The 21,554-nt window shown below is 43.0% G+C and overlaps 1 protein-coding gene across 2 annotated transcripts in view; it reads left to right on the forward strand.

Annotated features, from left to right (window-relative positions):
- Positions 1-772: 772 nt before the first annotated feature.
- Positions 773-21,554, forward strand: part of UBE4B (ubiquitination factor E4B) — a 34,175-nt gene continuing 13,393 nt past the window's right edge. Inside the window, exons 1-14 of one of the 2 annotated variants that reach the window (XM_021537806.2) lie at positions 773-937; positions 6,871-7,057; positions 9,637-9,772; positions 10,304-10,391; positions 11,370-11,514; positions 12,075-12,303; positions 12,757-13,161; positions 14,013-14,126; positions 16,313-16,454; positions 16,941-17,041; positions 17,732-17,846; positions 19,395-19,478; positions 20,982-21,038; positions 21,398-21,514. In XM_021537806.2, the coding sequence (XP_021393481.2) occupies positions 914-937; positions 6,871-7,057; positions 9,637-9,772; positions 10,304-10,391; positions 11,370-11,514; positions 12,075-12,303; positions 12,757-13,161; positions 14,013-14,126; positions 16,313-16,454; positions 16,941-17,041; positions 17,732-17,846; positions 19,395-19,478; positions 20,982-21,038; positions 21,398-21,514 (1,944 nt within the window). In that variant the 5' untranslated portion in view covers positions 773-913. The remainder of the gene's footprint in view (positions 938-6,870; positions 7,058-9,636; positions 9,773-10,303; positions 10,392-11,369; positions 11,515-12,074; positions 12,304-12,756; positions 13,162-14,012; positions 14,127-16,312; positions 16,455-16,940; positions 17,042-17,731; positions 17,847-19,394; positions 19,479-20,981; positions 21,039-21,397; positions 21,515-21,554) is intronic. The other variant, XM_021537805.2, reaches the window with a different exon arrangement.

The following is a 21,554-nucleotide window of genomic DNA, read 5'->3' on the forward strand; positions in this document are numbered from 1 at the left end:
CCCTCACGAGACCCCCGGGGTCCCTGACGAGCCCCTCAAGAGCCCTGGGGTCCCTGACGAGCCCCCCGGGGTCCCTCACGAGCCCCTCAAGAGCCCCTCACGAGCCCCGGGGTCCCTCACGAGCCCCCCGGGGTCCCTCACGAGCCCCTCACGAGACCCCCGGGGTCCCTCACGAGCCCCTCAAGAGCCCCTCATGAGCCCCTCACGAGCCCCTCAAGAGCCCCGGGGTCCCTCACGAACCCCTCACGAGCCCCGGGGTCCCTCACGAGCCCCCCGGGGTCCCTCATGAGCCCCGGGGTCCCTCACGAGCCCCTCAGGAGCCCCGGGGTCCCTCACGAACCCCTCAGGAGCCCCGGGGTCCCTCACGAGCCCCCCGGGGTCCCTCAGGAGCCCCGGGGTCCCTCACGAGCCCCCCGGGGTCCCTCACGAACCCGTCACGCGCCCCCTCCGGGCCCGCCTTTCCCGGGCCCCGCCCAGGCCCCGCCCCTCCCGCCCCTCGGGCCGCTGCCATTGGCCGGCGCGGCGCGCGCGCGGCCCCGGCGTGCCCGGCCCCCCGCGGGGTCACGTGATCCCCAAGATGGCCGCCGCCGCCCTGTTGTTTTGATGAATAATCTCTGCGCGGGGCAGCGGCCGCGGGCGGGCGGGGGCCGGCGCCGGGAGCTCTGAGGGGCGCGGGGGCACCGGGAGGGCGGCTTCCCCTCGGCCGCGGCTGCAGCTGAGGCGCGGGCGGGCGGCGGGGAGCGGGCCGGGGGCGGCGGTGCTGCCGGCGGGCGAGGCGCGGCGTGGTCGCCCCGGAGATGCCCTTGTGAGGCGGCCCGGGGGGCAGCGGCGGCAGGAGAGCGCTGCCTCGGAGCGGCCCCGCGGCGGGGCGGAGGAACGCGCCCCTCCTCCGGACACCATTAAGAGGAAGGCGATGGAGGAGCTGAGCGCGGACGAGGCGAGTGCGCGGGGCCGGGGCCCGAGGGGCGGGTGGGCCGCGGGGAGGGAGGGGGCGCCGGGCTGTGCTGGGCCCCGCTCGGACCCCAGGGTGTGCAGGCAGCGAGTCTGAGCAGCTCTGCCTTCGCCCCGTGGCTGTGCTCCGTGTTTTTCTCTTTCCTCCTGTCCCCGGGCTGTCCCTGACCCGCGACCCCCCGGCTCGGCCATGGGGACGGGTTGCTGCTCTCCTGGTTAATTGTTTATTCTCTGCTTCCATCTGCTAGGTAGCCTTTGTCTGCAGCGTGTTCCCCCTCTGTGTCAATGTTCTTTGTGTGTGATTTGAAACACCCAACCTTTTAGCATAGTAGAACACTTGAAATTTTGCTTCCCTAGACTCTTTGCTGAGAAGCAAGATGGGTGTGTTCGTGGTCTTATATTTAGTATCATTTCTTCTTGAAGCAGCTTGAATCAGGCTTCTCAGTTTTCCACTGTTTCCTTTGATTTTCTTTATTTTTTCAAGCTCTTCGTCTTTCACTCAAGAATTTTAGTGTTATGCTGTAGTTGGCAAATACCTATAATGTATATATTCTATTCACATAGAATAAAGTAAACTATTCCTTGTTTCTTTCTTTTAAAGGATGCTGTTTCCCTATTTTTTAAAATAGAATAAGGTCTTATGTTTTGCCCATATATTAGAGGATTTCCAAATTAATTATTTGGGTTCTTATAGCAGGATCCAGGGAGTTTCCCACTGATCCTGTGTAATCCTGGAATGAAAATGTATTGTATTGGACCTGCTGCAATACAGGCTCAGTGCTGTATTTATATTCCAGGGAGGATCAAAAGAAGTTATTTTTATTCTGTCCATATCTTATAGTGGGATTCTAGAGCAGGGTGGCTGCTGTTGTCACTCAGATTTGTATTCCAAAAAGTTGGGATGTTTTTGATGATGTTCTCTGTCACGATTTAGCAATCCTGCTGTGTTGCATCATGATCTAGGAGAAAACACTTTGTGCTGTTTACTTGATGAAGGTCCTCATAGTCTGTGGAAGCACTGAGAAAAGGAGAACAGCTCCCATGTTAGGAGGAGTGGGATGGGACACTGGTGGTGTAAGTCTACTGTGGAAGAGGGTCTCCAGTTTTACAGGTGTGTTTCGTGAGTACTTTGTTTACATGCAGTTCTTCTCATTGTTAAACTGCCCTGATGCTGAGGTGTTTTGTGATTAATTTCAGAATTATTCAACCTATGTAGGCTTATTTGTGTCACTGCCTCAGCACGTTACTGACATCATCAAAACCACTGCATCATGGATCTGAGGCTGCAGGAAAGGAGTTCTCCAGTGAGGACTCATCCACCTTTTTGGCCAAATGTTTGTCTCGAGCAACTTTTCCACGTCTTTCTTGTCCAGTTCAGCAAGGACCAACCCATATGGTCTTTTAGGTGATTGCTTGTGACAATCTTTTATCATTTTTAAAGGAGTCACGGTGTCACTTCTTGTTATTAATGGGTCGCTCACTGAAAAGTCAGAGCCAAGTCAATTTTAATTTTCCTCCACATCTCCCCTTTACTGTTACTTGGCATGATGGGCCTGGATCAGACTATACTGAAAAATAACCTTCTGGAAATATATTAAAGGTGACTTCTTCAGATTCAGGCTTTTTTTCAGGCAATGACTGGAGGTGAAAAAATACTTAATGGAATTTTAATTGCAAGGCTCTAACAGATAAGGTTATCTTCTGTTATCAAGCCATAATTAAATATAACACTAACGGGTTGCAGCTTAAAAAGAAGAGATATACAATTGATCACACACGTTTTTTAGTTTCAAGAAGCTATTTTCCCCTCTAATTAACAGTGTCTCTCCCTGACATTTCTTGGTGTTCGCTTTGTTAATGCACTAGAAGTTGTAATTTGTTACAGACCATAGTAAAATTTTTAGGAGGAGGAGGAGAGAAAGAAATTTCCTTCTTAGTATGTGAGTTTTGGCACAGTAGATAGCACAAGATGAGAACAGGGACTTCACAGAAAAAAAGTAGAATCCAGCTACATGTAGCATAACGTGGGAAAGAATGATGTGAGTTTGTCATCTTCCAACATGGGCGTGATTTTTGAGTAGCATTTTCTGAGAACATGACCACTATGACCAGAAAAATGGAGCATTTCTTAAACCAGTTTAACATGCTCTAATGAATACAAGAAAAAGAAAGCTATCAGTTCAAATTACCATTTATTGTACAGATTTGGAACTCTTCCCCATTATGGTTGAGCAGGAAATTTCTTTACAGTCTCATTAAGCAATTGCCACTCTAACAGATACTGATACATGTTTTTTATAATGGGGAATGTGTGAGCCTGAGGGACTAGTATTCCTGGTTGTATCTTTATTACCTGGTGCCAAATTAAATTATCAGTCAACCATCTTTAGCAGGTGCTCTTTTTTTACATTTTTTGTTGTGGTGCATGCAGATAACAGCTTTTAAGAAGTCAATTTAGATCAAAAATGTGCTTCTGAAAACTGCTGTTTATAGATATAGTCCAGATGTGTCCAGCAAAAACTGTACTAGACTCTGCTAGTTAAAAAAAAATGTGCCTTTTCCATTCAGCCAATTAGGTTTTTCTTAAATTAGGCTTTTAAACTGTGTGTTCTGGAGCTGTGCTCTGCAGGGAAGATGGGCTGTGGAGCAAGCAATGTCCATGTAATAGTTAAGACTGAAAACCTTGTCACTATTAGGTAACATAATGGCACACAACAGCTTTGTCATATGTCACTGGTTCAGGTCTGAAATCAAGGGTTTGGGATTATTCAAATACCCTAAACTTCCCTAAAACATTGTTTGAGAGCCCCAGCTTTGTGCTGCTGGGTGGTAATTTGGGGCGTCATTCAGTCTGAAATGGGAACAGGTTATTGGAGGGAACTCCCACACTTCTGAGCTGAGATTTGGGGTCTCGTTTGTCCTTTGCTGGGCAAACAAACTCTGTCTCCTGAGTCCCCAGCTGTGTCCTCAGCATAAAGCCCATCTTCCCTCCTCTCCCTGCTGTTCAGCTGGAAGATACAGGGAATTAACTGGATAGAATGTGTCCACCAATTTTATACCATCTTTTCAAACTCGGCCTGTACTTGGCCTTTTTAGCATAGTATTTCTCCTCTTTTGTCTCTTACTTAAGACTTCCTAATTTTCAGATCAAACTTTAGATTCCTGTAATCATTTTATATAAGCGTGGAGGAACATGACAGCTTGGGGTATCCAAGAACCAGATCTGTCCTTTTACATGTGCTCCATGTACCCTCAGTTGTGAAAGCTGTAGCTGTCACTGGTAAAAATATTAAGACTCGTTTGTTTATATTTTAGCATTACTTTGTTCAGCAGTAAGGAAGGTAATTGTAATTTACCTATCATCCTTAAAGGGGCAGGGAAAAATATTGTATTAGTTTTTATTGCAATATCCTAAAGCAGCAGAAATCTGTGCAGATTTCTTGTTCTAGGCCCTCTTCAGACTATTTTGCAGGGCAGGTTACAGTCTGGGGGACTGGTCCCTAAGAAAGGTGGGTGCCTGATGGACTAAGAGTGACAGATACAAGGCAGAAGATTTGTCTGAGTGTCCTCCTGTTCAGCAGTGCTGACTGCAGCTGGATTTGCTGGGACTTGGGCATGGATCTTGCCTGGGAAGAGAAAGAATGCCAATTGCCACCAGTGTCCTCAGTTACCTGCCTGACACTGGGAGAGGATGAAGGGGGGACCTTGTTTGACTTATCAATTGGACTAGACTTGTGAATTAATTAGTAAATGTATTGGGTTATCATCTCTGTCTTTTTCTCCTCACATATATCCTTCCTTACATCTGATTTGGATCTAGCTAGCATTAAGCTCCCCTATTTTGCTTGACAAGGAGGAAGGATTAGAGATTTTATTCATAGCTATTTTTTTGAGTCTTAAAAAAAATTTAGCTGCCTTCCATGTTCATGTGGTGACACCTGTCGTGGAGGGAGATGTAGTTCCAGACACTGTTTTCCGACAGTTTTTGAAGTCTGATTTAATTTGACCTGTTCTTCTTCCTGTTGGAGTAGGTTTCACAGGCCATTAAATGATACAGGAATGTACTGTAGACATTGACTTGACACAAATCTTTTGTTCACTCTTTCAGTTGCCTGGCAGTTCTTTAGGACTATGAGCAGGAGTGAAAACTTTTAAGTTGTGTGCAATGCTTGAGTGTCATAATACAAAGAGAATAACAGGAATTGCTGATTTTTGCAGGGAGTTTACATCCTCAAATATGATACTTTTATCTGGGGCCTGTTTCAAGGCAGAGATGTAAGCTTTGGACCCAGATCCTGTAAGGCAGCCTGTGATAATAAATGATATATTTTATGATTTTTGTTTATGTGAAGCTTAAACTATTATAAATCTAATTTTATATGTTTTATTTTGTCTATTTCTCATGTATAATAGTAGTGTTATGTGATCACATACTAGTTTTAATAAGTAGGTTCATAGCATTTTTTGTAGATGGATTTTGAAGGCAGATGCTTCTCTGTCTTAAAAGGAACATGCAAAAACTGTTTTAAAAATTCTTTATGACGGACTGCCTCTAGGTGATAAGGGGATGTTTTTCACTCTGTCTTGTCTTGTCAAGTTGCTTCTGTCCAGCACACAGGATGCGTGCTCTTGGTGTTGTAGCTCTGTTTTGGATTAATTTGGACAGTGGTGGTCTTGAATAACTTTCAACTGGACCCTCTTTAGTGCGGCTGTGTTGGTATCATGTGGAGTGAAATTAAAGCAAAGGTCACATTCATGTTGTCCCTTTTATCACATTAACATGGTTTGTCAAGTGCCAAAGTAAATGGGGAGGACTGTTGCAGGTTTTGAAATTGCTGAGCAGTAAACATTAAACTGGTCTTACACAACCCCTCGAGGGACAAACACAGCATTCCCAGTGCAAATGGTTTTCCAAGGCAGCAAATACATACTTAATATTTGAACATGGAGGGTACTGTAGTGCTGTGACACAGAGCAGAGGAAGGGCAGCCAGCCCAGCTGCACTGAGCAGGCTTCAGGTAAGGCTCCAGTGTCTGCCTTTGCAGGAGACAGAGTGGTTCACTGGGCTCCTCTCCATGGCAGGGGGATTCACTGGGCTCCTCTCTGTGACAGGGGGGTTCACTGGGCTCCTCTCTGTGGCAGGGGGGTTCACTGGGCTCCTCTCCATGGCAGGGGGGTTCACTGGGCTCCTCTCTGTGGCAGGGGGGTTCACTGGGTTCCTCTCCATGGCAGGGGGTTCACTGGGCTCCTCTCTGTGGCAGGGGGGTTCACTGGGTTCCTCTCCATGGCAGGGGGGTTCACTGGGCTCCTCTCTGTGGCAGGGGGGTTCACTGGGCTCCTCTCCATGGCAGGGGGATTCACTGGGCTCCTCTCTGTGGCAGGGGGGTTCACTGGGTTCCTCTCCATGGCAGGGGGATTCACTGGGCTCTTCTCTGTGACAGTGGGGTTCACTGGGCTCCTCTCTGTGTCAGGGGCATTCACTTGGCTCCTCTCTGTGACCATGGTGCTCACTGGCTCCTCTCTGTGACCATGTACTCACTAGCTCCTCTCTTGACCATGTACTCACTGGCTCCTCTCTGTGACCATGGGTTTCACTTCTCTCCTCTCTGTGACCATGTACTCACTAGCTCCTCTCTGTGACCATGTACTCACTAGCTCCTCTCTGTGACCATGTACTCAGTGGCTCCTCTGTGTGACCATGTACTCACTGGCTGCTCTCTGTGACCATGGGGTTCACTTGTCTGTGTGACCATGTACTCACTGGCTGCTCTCTGTGACCATGGGGTTCACTGGCTCCTCTCTGTGACCATGTACTCACTAGCTCCTCTCTTGACCATGTACTCACTGGCTCCTCTCTGTGACCATGTACTCAGTGGCTCCTCTGTGTGCCCACGTACTCAGTGGCTCCTGTCCCCGCAGATCCGGCGGAGGCGCCTGGCGCGGCTGGCGGGGGGCTCCTCGTCCCAGCCCAGCACCCCGCTGACGTCCCCGCAGAGAGAGACCCCGCCGGGGCCGCCGGGCGCAGCCCCCGCGCCGGGGCCCTCGCACAGCCTGGGCCTCCACGTGCACAGCATGACCCCAGCTACCTCTCCCATCGGGGCATCAGGTAGGCTGGCAGCTCCCGGCTGCTCCTGCGTGTCTGTGCTCATTCCTCCCTCAGCTCCTCGCTGTGTGCTGCTGCTCCTGCTCTTACTGAAAGGCATTTTCAGAAACGTTGCAAAACGGTGAAGCAAGCTGCTTTTTGTTTTAATTTCCCAAGCAATAAGTGGTTTTCCAATTATTCCATTTACAGTTGTTTTCCAGGTGTGAGTAAATTCATGGCATTTACAATATGGGTTACCGGAGCTTGAAAAAGTTTGTAATAAAGTTTATTATTACACAATATTATGGAAAATCCCTTTCAAGTCTTGCAACACAGTTTCTATTGATTGGTTTCTAGCAATCAGTCTCAAGTTAATTTTTGATTTTTAGTTGCAGGCAATCAGCAGAATTAAAAATAGCAATCTGTGACTGGACATTGTCAGTGTAAGAATAAAGTATTTGCTTGCTGCTTGGTATTACTTTGCTAATTTCACTATTTACTGGAGGGAATGCAAAAAGGATATTTAGAAATTGTATTTATTTCAGAAGATGCAACAAATAACTGATCTGTTAAAATCATACAAATGCAGCAAGCAGGGGAAGTTGGGAGGCTTGCTTTATACAGAGTGCAAGACAAAATTAATGTATTTATACCACATTTGACCTGACAGCAATTAATTTTGATTTCAAATTATCTGACTTAGAAATCAGGACAAATTGGCATGTTTCCAGTATTGTGATATTTATCTGAAAACTGAAATTGTTTTGCCTGTTGTGATACTAAGCTTAGAGGTTCTCAAAACCATCCTAAAACAAATGTCAAGATGGTTCTAACCAGGTTTCCAATATGATTTCTGACAGTTTAATAAAAATAACATTTTTCCAGTGGTCGTTGAGCTTGCAGAATTCATTAGCATTTACCTATTTGCTTCTTGAATTTTCTGGTTTTCCCTTTGGCAGCTAGAGTATTTTACAAGCTTAAATCTTTTAGTTTAATTACAGTGCTGTTCAGAAATACCTAGAAGTGACTCCTTCCTGCTTGTTTTGTTTCCTTGCATCCAAAGCAGGACAGAGAAAAGCTATCAAAAGCATTTCCCGAGATAAACTCATTGCAGATGGAATTTAACACTCTGTATTGTCCTCACGATGAAAGGCAGCAATGCAGAAGTGGAGGTGACTTCTTTTCCTTAAGAACAGTGCAGAGTTCCCTCAGCCTGTGGTTACATGACTGTTTTAATCCACCTGAGGTCTGACTCTTGCTGAAAGGAGTATTTGTTCCTCTGCTGTCCATGGCAGCTGTGTGATGAGGGGAATCGTGGGCTTAATATAAGTGAAAACTAACCCAGGAAAAGTAAATGTTTAATTTTCAAACAGAAGAGGTCCTGATCCGTCCTAAGGCACAACTCTGGATAAACAAAACTGGCAGCAGAGCAGGAGGTGTGGAAATGTGTACCTGGAGGTAGAAATGCTCAGGTATTGGCAGACAGCTGTATTGAGGTTTGAAGTGTTCAGACAGTGAAGACCTTGGAGATTTCTGTTTTGAGAATTCCCCATCACATCAGGGAAAGAGCTTTGGTTAAATTGGGGAATGGATCAGGAAAAAAATATTCATAATGGTTTATCTTGTGTGTTTATGTAGCATAAGTGAATACTTGGCTAATGCTGTGTGGTTTGCAGCAGTTCCTTTCAGCAGCAGACTGAAGTGACTGCAGAAGATTTTAATTCATTTGGACACACAGAGAGCAGCTCCAGCAGAATAGTGTCCTTGTAAGCATCCATTGTTCTAAGGAGTTGCCTGGCATGGTGAGATCAGACATAGGAATCAATTTCATGGAAAATACCATTATTTTGTATGTATTTTGACAGTACCTTAGAAAGCCTAAAACCAGTGTTATCAGTGACAACTGGAACTTTAGATGTCAGGTATTTTATTGTGTACCTGAGCTAGCAAAGTAGAGATGCAAGTAAATTCTGGAAGATCTATATGAAAAGATGCTAGGTTGAGGAGGGCTGTTAATGAGTGCTGCAGCATCACTGTTAAAGTACATTTTCCTGGCTGTAAGAGTAAGACCCCCAGGGAATGCAGAACAATGCAGTCCTTTGCCGTGGTGGGTCCTGTTTGCTCTGGTCTCTTTTGTCCACTGACTTAGTTAGATTTTCTTTGGGAAGAGGGAAGAGGAGAGATGAAGAACTTGAAATATTTGTTGCCCCTTTGTAATTGATGATGTAACTCCATTGTAATGGCCCAGTGTTAAGTCCTGTTCTGATGGGACAGTCTTTAGAGGGGCTCTGACAATGTCTTAAGGCAGTAGACACAGCAACCTTGTAATAGATCAGTTTTTATAGGAGTGAATCTCTGAGCACTTCATGGATGCAAGTTTATCTTTGTTTGATGCAGGTAAGCGTTCCTACATTGGTGCTGCAAGGGGAGGTAGAAAATGTGATTATCTGTAGTCAAATGTGGTTATTAACTTTTATTTGCTAATGCAGTGCTAAGAATGGTTAAGAGCTGGATTGAAAAACAGTATTTCCTCTCCTTTTCCATCCAAATAATGCAGTGCCTTCTCACTGCTCACAGTAATCGTGGTGGTGCCTTTTCTTTAGGAGTAGCCCACCGAAGCCAGAGCAGCGAAGGAGTGAGTTCCCTCAGCAGTTCTCCATCCAACAGCCTTGAAACCCAATCTCAGTCCCTCTCTCGGTCTCAGAGCATGGACATTGATAGTGTCTCCTGTGAGAAAAGGTAAAAAATACAGCTTGTAACAGCTACCAAATGTGGCACAATGCTGGTGTTCAAACCTCTAACAGGACAAAGCTCTGCCCTCCCCACTCCCAGGTGTGTTAATGCAGTAGGGTTAATGCTTAAAAATCATACACTGATTAGACCACTGTAATGCTTTCTCTAGCCTGGTTTTAATGGGTATTCGTGACCTAAAGTGGTGGAAGACAACACATTATCTTAGACATTAACAGATAAGTGTGTCTGGTGGGGATAATTCTGCTACTCTATTTAAAAGAAAAGGATTGTGGGATGTGATAGCTGTGTAGTTTGTATTGGCTGCTGAAGAAATTTAGAACTCTAATGTAATATGAGAAACATTTATCAACCAGTGATTTTAATTGCTGTTTGTGCAGTGCTTTCTCTGCTGCATCTGCTTAAGATGACACTCTTAAGATGACATCTGCTTAAGGGGACACTCAGTCAGCATCTTACAGAGGGCTGCCTGCAACTTTCTACAAGTTAATGGGCTTTTTGTCTTATTTCCCCTTGCAGTATGTCCCAGGTAGATGTGGATTCAGGAATTGAGAACATGGAGGTTGATGAGAACGATCGCAGAGAGAAACGGAGTCTGACGGACAAGGTGAGTCTGGGTTGTGCTGCCTGGAGGAGGCATGAGCTCAGTTCCCTCCTTATATTGAACACATACTTTTGAGAGGGTGGAACTAATCCTGGAACTAGCCCTCAGGTGTCATCTGCAAACAATTTCTTCACTGCATTTTCTCATTAAAATTTGCCTGAAGGGAAAAAAAAGGTCAAAACTTCCAATATCAAAGCTGCATTTTGATGTCTCAAATTGGTTTGCAAAAGATATTTGAAAATGGAAGAAAATTATTTGGTCTATATTCTATTACAGAGTGAACCATTAATGCCCACATCAATTTTTGAATACACAGTAGGCCTGATGAAACATTTTTTAAGCAACCTTGAAGATTGTTGCATCTTACTTACATAGCGCAGGGTGGCCTACTCACAGAGTACTGCTTCAAATGTATGCTATGTATGCTGGAGTAATGTTGTGTAATAAGGTTCTCTTCTGGATATTAAAAGAAAATCTGTAAGAATTACCTATCAAGTTTTAGAGAGATGGCAGAACCCTTTAATGTAGAAATAGAAAGCAAGTACAAAGCTCTAATCCACTCCTCAAATTGTCCTTTCTGTCATTTGATTTTAAGGCTGATGTGAAATAGAGCCATAAAGAAATGAAACATCAGTTTAGTGAAGTTTCTACCACAAACTTTGCAGTGCTCATTAGATGTCTTTGCTCTTTCTGCCGTGTCAGTAATAAGGTCAGTTGGTAAAGCCTGGCCTGAAGCCACAGCAGCAGTGCTGCCACAGGATCCTCGGGCATCCCGAGCTGCAGGCAGGCACTCACAGCCTCCCCTGGGCACTGTGCAGCCTCCACTCAGTGGAGGGACACTCCTCCACTCAGGGCTGGGGGAGCAGGGAAGGGAGATCAAACCTTAGGAGTTAAGCTGAAGCCTCTTAACAAAGATCTGTACCTGATTGTACATGGACTAACACAAGTGTAAATCAGGTGCTGATTGTTTTGTTCCCCCAGGAACCTCTGTCGGGGTCGGAAGTGTCGGAGGAACAAGCTCTGCAGCTGGTCTGTAAGATCTTCAGAGTCTCTTGGAAGGACCGAGACAGAGATGTCATTTTCCTGAATTCACTTTCTGCCCAGTTCAAGCAGAACCCAAAGGAAGGTGGGTTCCTGAGCAGGAGGCACTGGCTACTTCAGTTTATTTTTTCAGAAATGTTTTAGTGAATTAAAGGATTGTCTTGTATCACAGTAGACATCTACCAGTTAATTTGATAAGCCAAAATTTCCTGATTATTTTATGTAATAGACTATATAGTCTATGTTAACTGTAAGACATACCAAAACAATTGTTATTTTGTGTGTGTGGGGTATGTGCATGTTTTGTTTTCCTTTCTTTGACACAACTTGCCCAGCTCAACAGCAGGGTGAGAAAATGTGAGTGGAACACACAAGACAACTTTAATAACTGACTATAGGAGCTTTAAGTCATCTATGATCTTCTGTGTTTTCCATAAAGGCTGTATTTTTTGTAGCTATAATTCCAGAACTTAGGTTAATATAGACAGTGATAATTACAGATGTGTCAGTGCATTGTTTTTGCCAAAAACAATGCTCAGTTCACAGAAGTCTGCTTCTGTCCTTTTTTCCTCTGCTAATACTTACACCTGACTCCTGTGTAGATGAAGACTGAGGTGAGGGTATTGATTCTTTTCTTCTTAACAGTGTTTTCAGATTTTAAGGACTTGATCGGGCAGATTTTGATGGAAGTGCTGATGATGTCCACCCAGGCAAGGGATGAGAACCCCTTTGCCAGCCTGACAGCCACCTCCCAACCCATTGCTGCAGCTGCCCGCTCTCCTGACAGAAGCCTGATCTTAAATATGGGCTCCAACCCTGGAAGCAGCCCCATGTTCTGTAATGTGGGCTCCTTTGGTTCCAGCTCGTTGTCCAGGTGACTTCTGATTGTAACTGAATGCTGATTTCACTTGAATTGGTAGACTAGAAGAGAGAAAAGGGCATAGAAGTGTCTCAAGAACAATAAATAGAATGGATTTTTAAAGTTTTTCAGTCTTTTTCATGTGAGTGTCCCTCCATTTCACCATTTTTGATTACACTGCTGTGGCTAGGAATATATTTAATAGATTCAAGCCATGTAACTGTTTTCTGCTGAGAAGTGTCCCTAACTCGCATCACGGAGGCCATGATTTTTAGAAGTGTGTAGATTGTGACACAGTTTTATTGAACAACAGTAGAAAAGAATAATGTGTGTGAGCTGCAAAAATATTGCTGAAGAGTCATCAGAAGGGCAAGAATTTCTCTTGCTCATTTTATCTTCTTCACCCTTTTTCTGCATATCCTAAATTGTTGCTTTTTTTTTTTCTTTTTCCCCCCGTAACTGGTTTAGTCTCTATGGGACTAGTCCAGCTCCTCCTACCAATTTCACAAGCTATGTACCAATGACTGGTTCATCTCTTACCCCACCAGCCAGTTCAGTTGCCACCCCAGCAGTGGCTCCCATTTCTGTCAGCTCTCAGCTGCCAGCAGCCAGCCCCTCGTGGACGCAGCCTTCCTCTGCGCGGTACCGCCCCTACACCGTGGCCCATCCCGGAGGCTCTGCTGCCGTCCCGCGCTCCTTGGGCATTTCCATCCCATCTAGTTCTCCAAGTCCTCCAGCCCTGGCTGCTGGCCCTGCAGCCATGCCACTCATCCCATCCAGACACAGGCCCGCAGCAGTGGTTCCACCTTTGTTTGCCGCTTCGCCCGGTGCCTGGCGCAGGCAGCCTTCCTTACAGAGCAGGATTCCTCCTAGGTATTGCACAAGAGCAGAGTGAGTTTGGTGTGTGCTCTGCAGGGTGTGGCATCAGCCTGCAGTATGGAAGAACTTACCTTTGTGCTGAACTCACCCTACTCACCCCGAGTTGATTTCTGCCTTTGGGTTTGTGCTAATACCCTGACTTGCTAACCAGGTGTCTTTGACCTGCTTGTGTGCCTTTGAGGTGTGATGTAATTACTTTAAAGGCAGCAGTATGGTTTTGATTTCTTCCTCTTCGTAGATCCATTCCAGTTAAACTATAAGTTTTCAGTTCAGTTGCTGCTGCTGGATGGTAAACCACATAAAAAAAAACTCCAGTCCCAAAATCAGCTTTCGTGGTAGGCCCTTAGTTAATTTGTTGAATGCTGTTACTTGCTGGACTGGCTTGGATTTGATTCCCTGGTGCATAGATTTAAATTACAGATCAGCATGTTTCAGAATGCCAGGATAAGTACCACTGCTTTTTCTCTCTTGGCTGTTCCTGGAATCCCTTGTTCCTGCAGGAGGGAGAAACAAAGAAACAAGATTTTGAGACCACAGCTTTAGAAATGTAGTATTTATTATTCAGTCATGTCTAAGCATTCCACTTTAGACATAATTTTTATTTGGTCTCCAAAGTTCCTTGTTCAATTTTTGAGTTGTAAATGTGTGCTGTTTATGATACCCGAATAACTTCTTGTAGTGTAACAAAGCATGTTAGTGTGGTCCTGGTTTTTCTAACATGGAGTTACCTGTTGTCTGCACGTTTAGAGAAGATGATTTTTGACAGACCTAAAAGAAAAGCTACCATTTACTTTTTCTCCTGGCTTAAAAAAATCTCATAGCCTTTTCCATTTTTGTTGTGGTAGTTTATACGACAACCCTTTCTCCCTCCTCCTTCTTGCTGTTTCTGATGTGTCTGAGGACAGTAGTGATGAAGAAAATGAAGACGATGATTTTTCTTGTGTCCAATTTGGGTCCAGGTATTGAAGAAATAGAATGTAACCTGCATGTTTGGTTGTTTAGGAACTAACAGCCTGTGTAGTGTCAAGTGATCTTCAAAGTAATTTGGGGAGCAACTGAAGCCGAGGATGTGTCCTGGCTGGCTCGTTAAGTTGGTGTGTAAACATGTGTAATGAGTGCAGTTAGCTCTCCTTTGGAGACATGACTAAGGGAAATAAATGTTCATCATACAGTCTTCTATGCCTAATGACCGTGGTTCTGAGATGTTTGAGTGGAGCTTCTCTTGGGCTGTGTGACTAGAAGGAACAGTATTCGCCCTTGGCTGTAATTTTACATCATGTGCATGTTTTCCTATGAAAAACTGGAAAATGAGAGCAAGGGTTAACATGCACCTTCCAAGTGCCATCTCCTCTTTTCTACTTCAGTCTGATTTCAGGAGAGTGAACTTGATAACACAGCTGTAGGGGGGCTTTGTGTATGTGGAATTTAGGATTATTTTCTCCACTGTTTTGTTTAGTTTATATCCTGTTGGTGACTCAATCCAAATGTTGGATTGAGTTGCCAAGCTTTGGATAGGATTTCTGCTGTGCTCCTGAGGTTTTAGTGTGTTTATTGTGTCCTGGCATTTTGCAGACAGCAGTAAGTTGTTAGGCTGTAAACACAGTGGCTGAACAGCTATGCAACAACTGGCATGCTGAAAACACCAAGGCATTCAATGTGTGTGAAGGATGTATGAGCTTTGTGTTAGAATAGTAGGAGTTATGGCTGCAGTGAAATCTTTAGCAGAACGACTGTAGAACTAGTAGATTTTCATATAAATTTATGTTCTTAAAAGAGTATTTATTAAGCTGGATGTGAGAATTCAAGAGATTTTAAAAAGAGACCATTAAAAAACCCTCATGTGCATGATTTTGTGGTTACTGAGCACCGTTTCAATAGAGCTGTGTTTTACATGGGCTAGTTTTAATTGAATAACTGAAAACATCTCTCTGCAAACAGATTGCTGCCATTAGAATGTTGTGTTTCTAAAGCATCTGGTAGCTCAGCATGTGAACAGTAATAACTTTTCCTGGATTTATTGGTTGGACAGTAAAATTTGCACAATAGATTTGTATGGCTCGATTATAGAAATGTAAATTACTTTACAGTTTAAAGGAAATTACAGTTCTGACAGTTTGTAGTTTAAAATATATTTTTAAAAGCTGCATTTAAGGAAACCAGTAGTCTTATTTTCCAGTTTAAGATCTGGGCTTCTAAATTGGTCTTCATTCAAATCTGTCCTGACTGTACACAGACTTTTCTTTGAGAATTGCAGCAGACCATCTAAGTCATTGCTATTTTTTAGATTTCCTTTACATGCAGTGAATATATCATGTCTCTAATCTCTTCTGTTAAACGAAGATGTTGTTTTTAATTAACTTTGTCAAGCATTTTGTTGAGATGACAAGTCTGAGATTCAGAGTTGTGGGTCTGTTCTCACTTTTGTGTTCAATTTCTCTCATCTCAAGGATGGTTTTGGTGGTGTGGTTTTCGTTTTTTGTGTTTACAATATCAGTGTTTTCCCCACTGAGGCTGTGCTACTTAATGAAATTATGTATTTTACTGAACTGCAATGAACTGAGTTGAAATGAAGTGGTCTAGAATGAGGGAGTGTCAAAAGCAGCAGCAGCTTGCATGTATTGCCTCTGTTGTATTGATTCTTCTTCCTTAGAGCACCAACAGTGGTTGTGTGTAGCCCTGTCAGCCCAGGTCTCTTCTCAGCAGTGGGAGGCTCCTGCCTCCTGTGGTTTGGTGGTGTTAACAGGATTTTGACATTTCTGCCATTCTGAGTGTGTCGTGGAAGGGTTGTGGTGTCCTGAGTGTCAGGTGGCACTCAAAGGCCGTTTGTTTTCTTTGCTGCATTGTGAGACCAGGATTTACTGATTCCCGGCAGAGTTATGCACCTTGTGGCTGTCTTTCAGGCACTGATTTAAAAAGGCATTTACAGCTCTGAACTTCAGGGCTAGACAAGCTGTTACGTGGAGAGCTCTCCATAGATCACAGCAATGACCTGAATTATCACAGAAACTACCCGAATCACTGAGCCATGTGTGTGATGAGATGGAGTGTTCAGAGCTTTGGCAGAGGAGTGTTCATGAATTGTTTGACTGTGCACAAGTGAAGAACTTACCTAATGCTTTGTGTCTGCTTTTTGTGTGTTTTAAAGTGTGGGAGGCTCTGGCAGCTCGAGTGTTTCCGATTCCTGCAGTGACCACTTCACCATTGAAAACTGTAAGGAGACAGAGATGCTGAACTACCTCATTGAGTGTTTTGACAGGGTTGGAATAGAGGAGAGAAAAGCACCAAAGGTATGTTTCAGATGAGTGAGATTGTGTCAGTGCTGTCACAAACACTCCTCTGACTCATTAGTGGGGAAAGTTGGTGGGAATGATACTTTTTCTTGATGGCTTTGTTGTAGAACTAGATTTATTGAATTTACTGACTCTTATTAATTCATCAAATTTGTGATGCATATATTTTATTTCTTAAATAAGCACTCTTAGAAATCATTCTTCCCCTTTCAATCTACTACATTTTATCCAGGTTTATTCCATGCAAAACATTTTTGTGAGACCAGCTCCCTGTCAGTGTTCTGTCCTCTACTCCAAGCTTTTGCTTCTGGGGAAAAAACAACCAACCAATGCTATTTATATATAATCTTGAAGGTTTTAACTGGAGTAGTTTTAATCTTAGTGTGCATATTACATTTATATTGCACAAATACATGTATGGTCTTTCCTGTGTGTTCTGTATTTAATTTCTGATTTGTATTAAAATAAAGTTATTTTTCTCAGATGTGTAGCCAGCCAACAGTTAGCCAGTTACTGAGCAACATAAGATCTCAGTGCATTTCACATGCTGCTTTGGTGCTACAGGGATCCTTAACACAACCAAGGTAAATCCAGCCGATGTTAATCATGAGTTACTGGCCCAGGGTCCTTTTCTCCTTCTGAAGATTAGAGAAGAAAACTAAGATCAGTTATTGGAGCAGGAGAATTATGTGCCAGAGGAATAGTTTGTTGCTTTACAAGTGATGAGTTGGTGGGGAGCAGTTTGAGTGCTTTATAACTGCATTTGTGTAAAATCAGCCAGGGTGATGTGAACAGTTTAAATGGGAGATCAGGAACTGAGAAGAAAAGAGACACTTCTTTCAAAATGCTAGGAAGTAGTTAAAAGTGATGTTAAAAGTAAGGATTGCATTAATTCAGAAAAGACTAATGGTATGTTCTATTCTAATCTGGAAAAACCCATGTAAAAAAATGCTGTTCCTTCACCAGTTGAACTGAACAAAAGGGTTTTTTTTTAATTAGAGTGTGTAGAAGGAGCAAGCAATTACCACAGAGAAGCTGTTGTTTTCTTCCAGCCTCGTTAACTGAAGTGTGATGCTGGCAGCAGCATCTGTTAGAGAATAACCTTTCCCCAAGTAACTTGAGCAGGCAAGATTAGTTACTTCTGAAAGGAATAGATGTATCCAGACATTGATAATGTGCTTACAGACACATCCTACATGTGACTGCTCTGACGTTTTTGCGAATACTACCGCAAATAATCAGTAGATTTTTTTTTTTTTTTAATACAAATTAAGGTCATTGCAGCAGCAGTCTCTTCTGGTACCATATATGCTATGTAGGAATCTCCCATTTGGCTTCATTCAAGAGTTGGTGAGAACAACTTACCAGGATGAAGAGGTGTTCAAACAGGTAAGGCATAGGTCAAAAATCGCTGTAGCACATGGTTTTATAGTTCGCAGTATCCAAGAGTGGATTTCCAGACATTTAGTCAGTGTCTTGTAGTCCTCTATCCATTACCTCCAGGGCTAGCAGCCTGTTAAAGCAATTGGAGTTTGGTTTTGTTCTTTTTTTAACTCATTTAGCAGTTTGTGAAAAGGGCTGACTTTCAGTAGTTGCTGGTTCTAAGTATTAAAAATGTATTTGCTAATGAGCAGCGACACTAATGTAGGAGTGGACTACTTGGAATGTGTAGGCATATATTGCAAGATTGATGTTGATTTTCATCCTTTTGTACAAATTCCTAAAAATGTACGTGTTAAGACAGCAATTGTCTGTAATCCTACTCAGATTTATGGTGTTTTCCATCTTGCAATATTTACCTTTCTTTGCATCTTTAATAATTTGTATGTAGGGTGTTAAGAGCACTTTACAAATCCTAGTCCATGTTTACAGAGAAAATGACTGAGAAACATGAGATGGTCTGTTCTGTGTGTCAGAGTAGCTCACTGAGATGAAAAATAATTAAGATACAAAACTAGCAGACTTCTAGACTGTATGCTTAAAGCAGATCAGTAAGATTATAATTGTCTGTAGTTAGCACTCCCATAGTATGGTGTGATTTGACTCTAAAGGGGCCTTTGAAATGGCATTTGACCCTTCCAGTTTTGCAAAGAATGACATTAGATAATTTTTATCTGTAGCGCAAGTAATTGTTAATAATTTATGTTTTTGTCTGGACTCCTTTTAGTAGAGGTTCATGTAGTTGAAAGTACATTTAAGACTGACAAAAAGCAGTTGTAAAGTGCTAGAGGTCCTGTCCTGGAGAAGAGAAGCACTCCTGAAGCTGAAGCACATGGCCATCTGTATAAGTGCTTTCCTGGAATATGTTTTAATAACATTTTTTGTCTCTTCAGAGGAGCAACACAATATACTTTAAAATTCAGTGGGACTCCTGTTGTTGTTGTTTCAAAATTACTATGGGTTTATTTTGTGAGGGTGCAGTTGTCAGAACAGTGTGATCGGGACTTACTAAATGGGTGTAATTACTTCTGATTAATAAGTTCCTGTCAAGTCACTTCCTCTTTCCTAACAACCCTTGATTGCTGCTTATTATCTTTGCCAACTTACACATCATGCAAAATTAGAGCTGTATTATTGTCCCAAGTGTACAGACAAATAAACTATTCCCCATTTGGGCAGTAGGTTGTTGGACACCTGTACAGAACCTGTGTTATCATTTGTGTCTACAGCACAGAGAACTTGCTTGCAGAGAAGATGCAGGGAACTCAATGGAGCAACACCCTATTGCTTAGACTACAGCAAACAAGTTGAGTTTTAGCTTTGAATACTCTCTAAAGCCTTCAGGCTTAACTGATACAGACTTTTAAAAAAGAATCTTAGTTTTTGTTTTGTGTGAGTTGCACTATTTGAAGAATGAACAGGCATTTCATGTTTTGTATGGCAACAGAGTAATTCGATTGCTTCCTGTTCTTGAGTAATTTACTTGTGTTTTTGCAGATCTTTATTCCCATCTTACAAGGCCTGGCTGTGGCTTCCAAAGAGTGCTCCCTCGATAGTGACAATTTTAAATATCCCCTTATGGTAAGGACTGTCCATTTCTAGAAGCAGTTTCTTTATGTTCACTGATAACATGCAGATTCTAAGCAAGATAACACTTCAACATTTTGGGAATTCTTTTTGGTTAGTGGATTGCTATTAAACTCTGACAGAAGATTAATGGGGCATGAGATGTGTAAAGAACATTAAAAATTCAGTAGAGTGTGAGGCCAATAATGTCTTAAGCTTAATGAAAACTACTTGTATAGTAGACTACTCAAATGTTTGTATGTATTGCTTTATATAAAATTTCCAAATGTATGAATATCATAATGCATAACTCTAATACTCTGGATGGCTATAAAATCCCAATAAACTCCTCTCCATTTAAGTCTGGGAAGTAACACCCAATATCCATACCATTGTATGTTTAGACTCAACTTCTGTATGTGAGGAAATTCAAATAGGTTGCATTAAACCCCAAATTATTTGGAGTTTTTCTACTGAGCAAAATATCTTCACATTACTTGGCTAAAAAGCTGAGGGGTTATTTTTAGTTCTAGGTCTGCTTCCCTTCTACTACTTTTATTGACAAAACAAACCAGTCTTTTGCAAAGTGTGTTTGGCCACCAAGGAGCAAGTTGGATTCTTGGTAAATTGAGCATTGCCAACTTAACAGCTTCAGAACCTTTTAGGATCTTCAGTGTATGATGCCAAAAAAGGCGGTTTAATTCATGCTTAGGAAATCAGCTGGACTGGGGTGCTGCAAATCAAACTGCTTAAGTAACTCCGGTACTTGGCAAAAGTTAATTTTTTAAATTTTGTTATCCTCCCAGTCTGTGAACTGCTACAAATTTGGCTGTTGGCTGCAAAGAAGGTCTACTTGAAAATGAGTCTGTGTTTTCCTTATCTCTGGTTGGCACAGTGTGCAACAAAAGGGTGGAATAGTAGTCACTCACTGTAGTGTAACTAAGACTGAGAACATGTAACACAGGACAAGTGGGACAGCCAGCAGTATCTTTGTGTTTCCAGAAATCTCTGTTATGACTGCTTGCTTCTTTCTGTGCTGCAGTTGAAAGTGAGCTGGAGATCTTGGATAGGATTCTTTGTTCCTGGGTTCTGTGTTCATCTGACGTTTTTCCACTCTGGTTCAGAAGACAAAGGCCTTGGTGTATGGATTAAACAATTGCTCTATTTATTATTGTTACTAGTTTTAATGGGGCAGGTCAGGAGTCCAGTACAGGCATTGTCATGTTTGAGCAAACAACAATTTGCACAGCTAATCCTTGAAATAAGTGCAATAATTTATTATCTTGTGAGACGTGTTGGCTTTTTTGAGGCAACTTGAAGCAGATGTAAAAGCTAAAATGGGAGCAGGGTGTGCTTTAGTTCTCTTTGGACATCTTCACTGTCATTGTGAAGTTTTTCCACTGCACAGCAAGGAAGGTTCTGGTCTTTCAGCAGTCTGTCATAGTAAGCTTATTTGTTGCAGACAGGTTATTTAAGAATCACTCAAAAAAAGTAATTTTTACTGGGATTTCTTTATAGGCACTATGCGAACTTTGTGAAATCAAGTTTGGGAAAACGCACCCCATGTGCAGTTTGGTGAGTGTCTCCAGTTTGAGTTTTTTCTAATTAAAAGAACCATTTCACTTATTTTGGTGTTGTACAATCCCTGTTGGTAATGTTCTCCAGAACTCTAAGTAAGAACTACTGGAGCCTCTCATGCAAAACAATAGTTTAAATTAAGCTGGTAGAGGGAGTCCTTTACCCTGAGAATTTATTAAAGCTGGGACAAACATGAGCTGCTTGAGTTGCTGGAATACTGAGCAGATGGTTCCATTTTGCCATCAGCATGACTGAGTGTTGCAGGTTCGAGGGTGTGTGGCAGACATTGGAAGGTGACAAAGCAGGATGGCTGACACAGCAGCTTTGAAGAACTTGGCTGTTTCTCCTATTTTTAGGTTGTCTCTTTGCCCTTGTGGTTGCCTAAATCTTTAAGCCCAGGTGCAGGAAGAGAACTGCAAAGACTTTCCTACCTTGGAGCCTTCTTCAGTCTGTCTGTCTTTGCTGAAGATGATGTAAGTGTCACAGAAGGATGTTGACAATAGCATGATGGGG

This window comes from Lonchura striata, chromosome 24 (genome assembly GCF_046129695.1).
Source record: "Lonchura striata isolate bLonStr1 chromosome 24, bLonStr1.mat, whole genome shotgun sequence".
Lineage (NCBI taxonomy): Eukaryota > Metazoa > Chordata > Aves > Passeriformes > Estrildidae > Lonchura > Lonchura striata.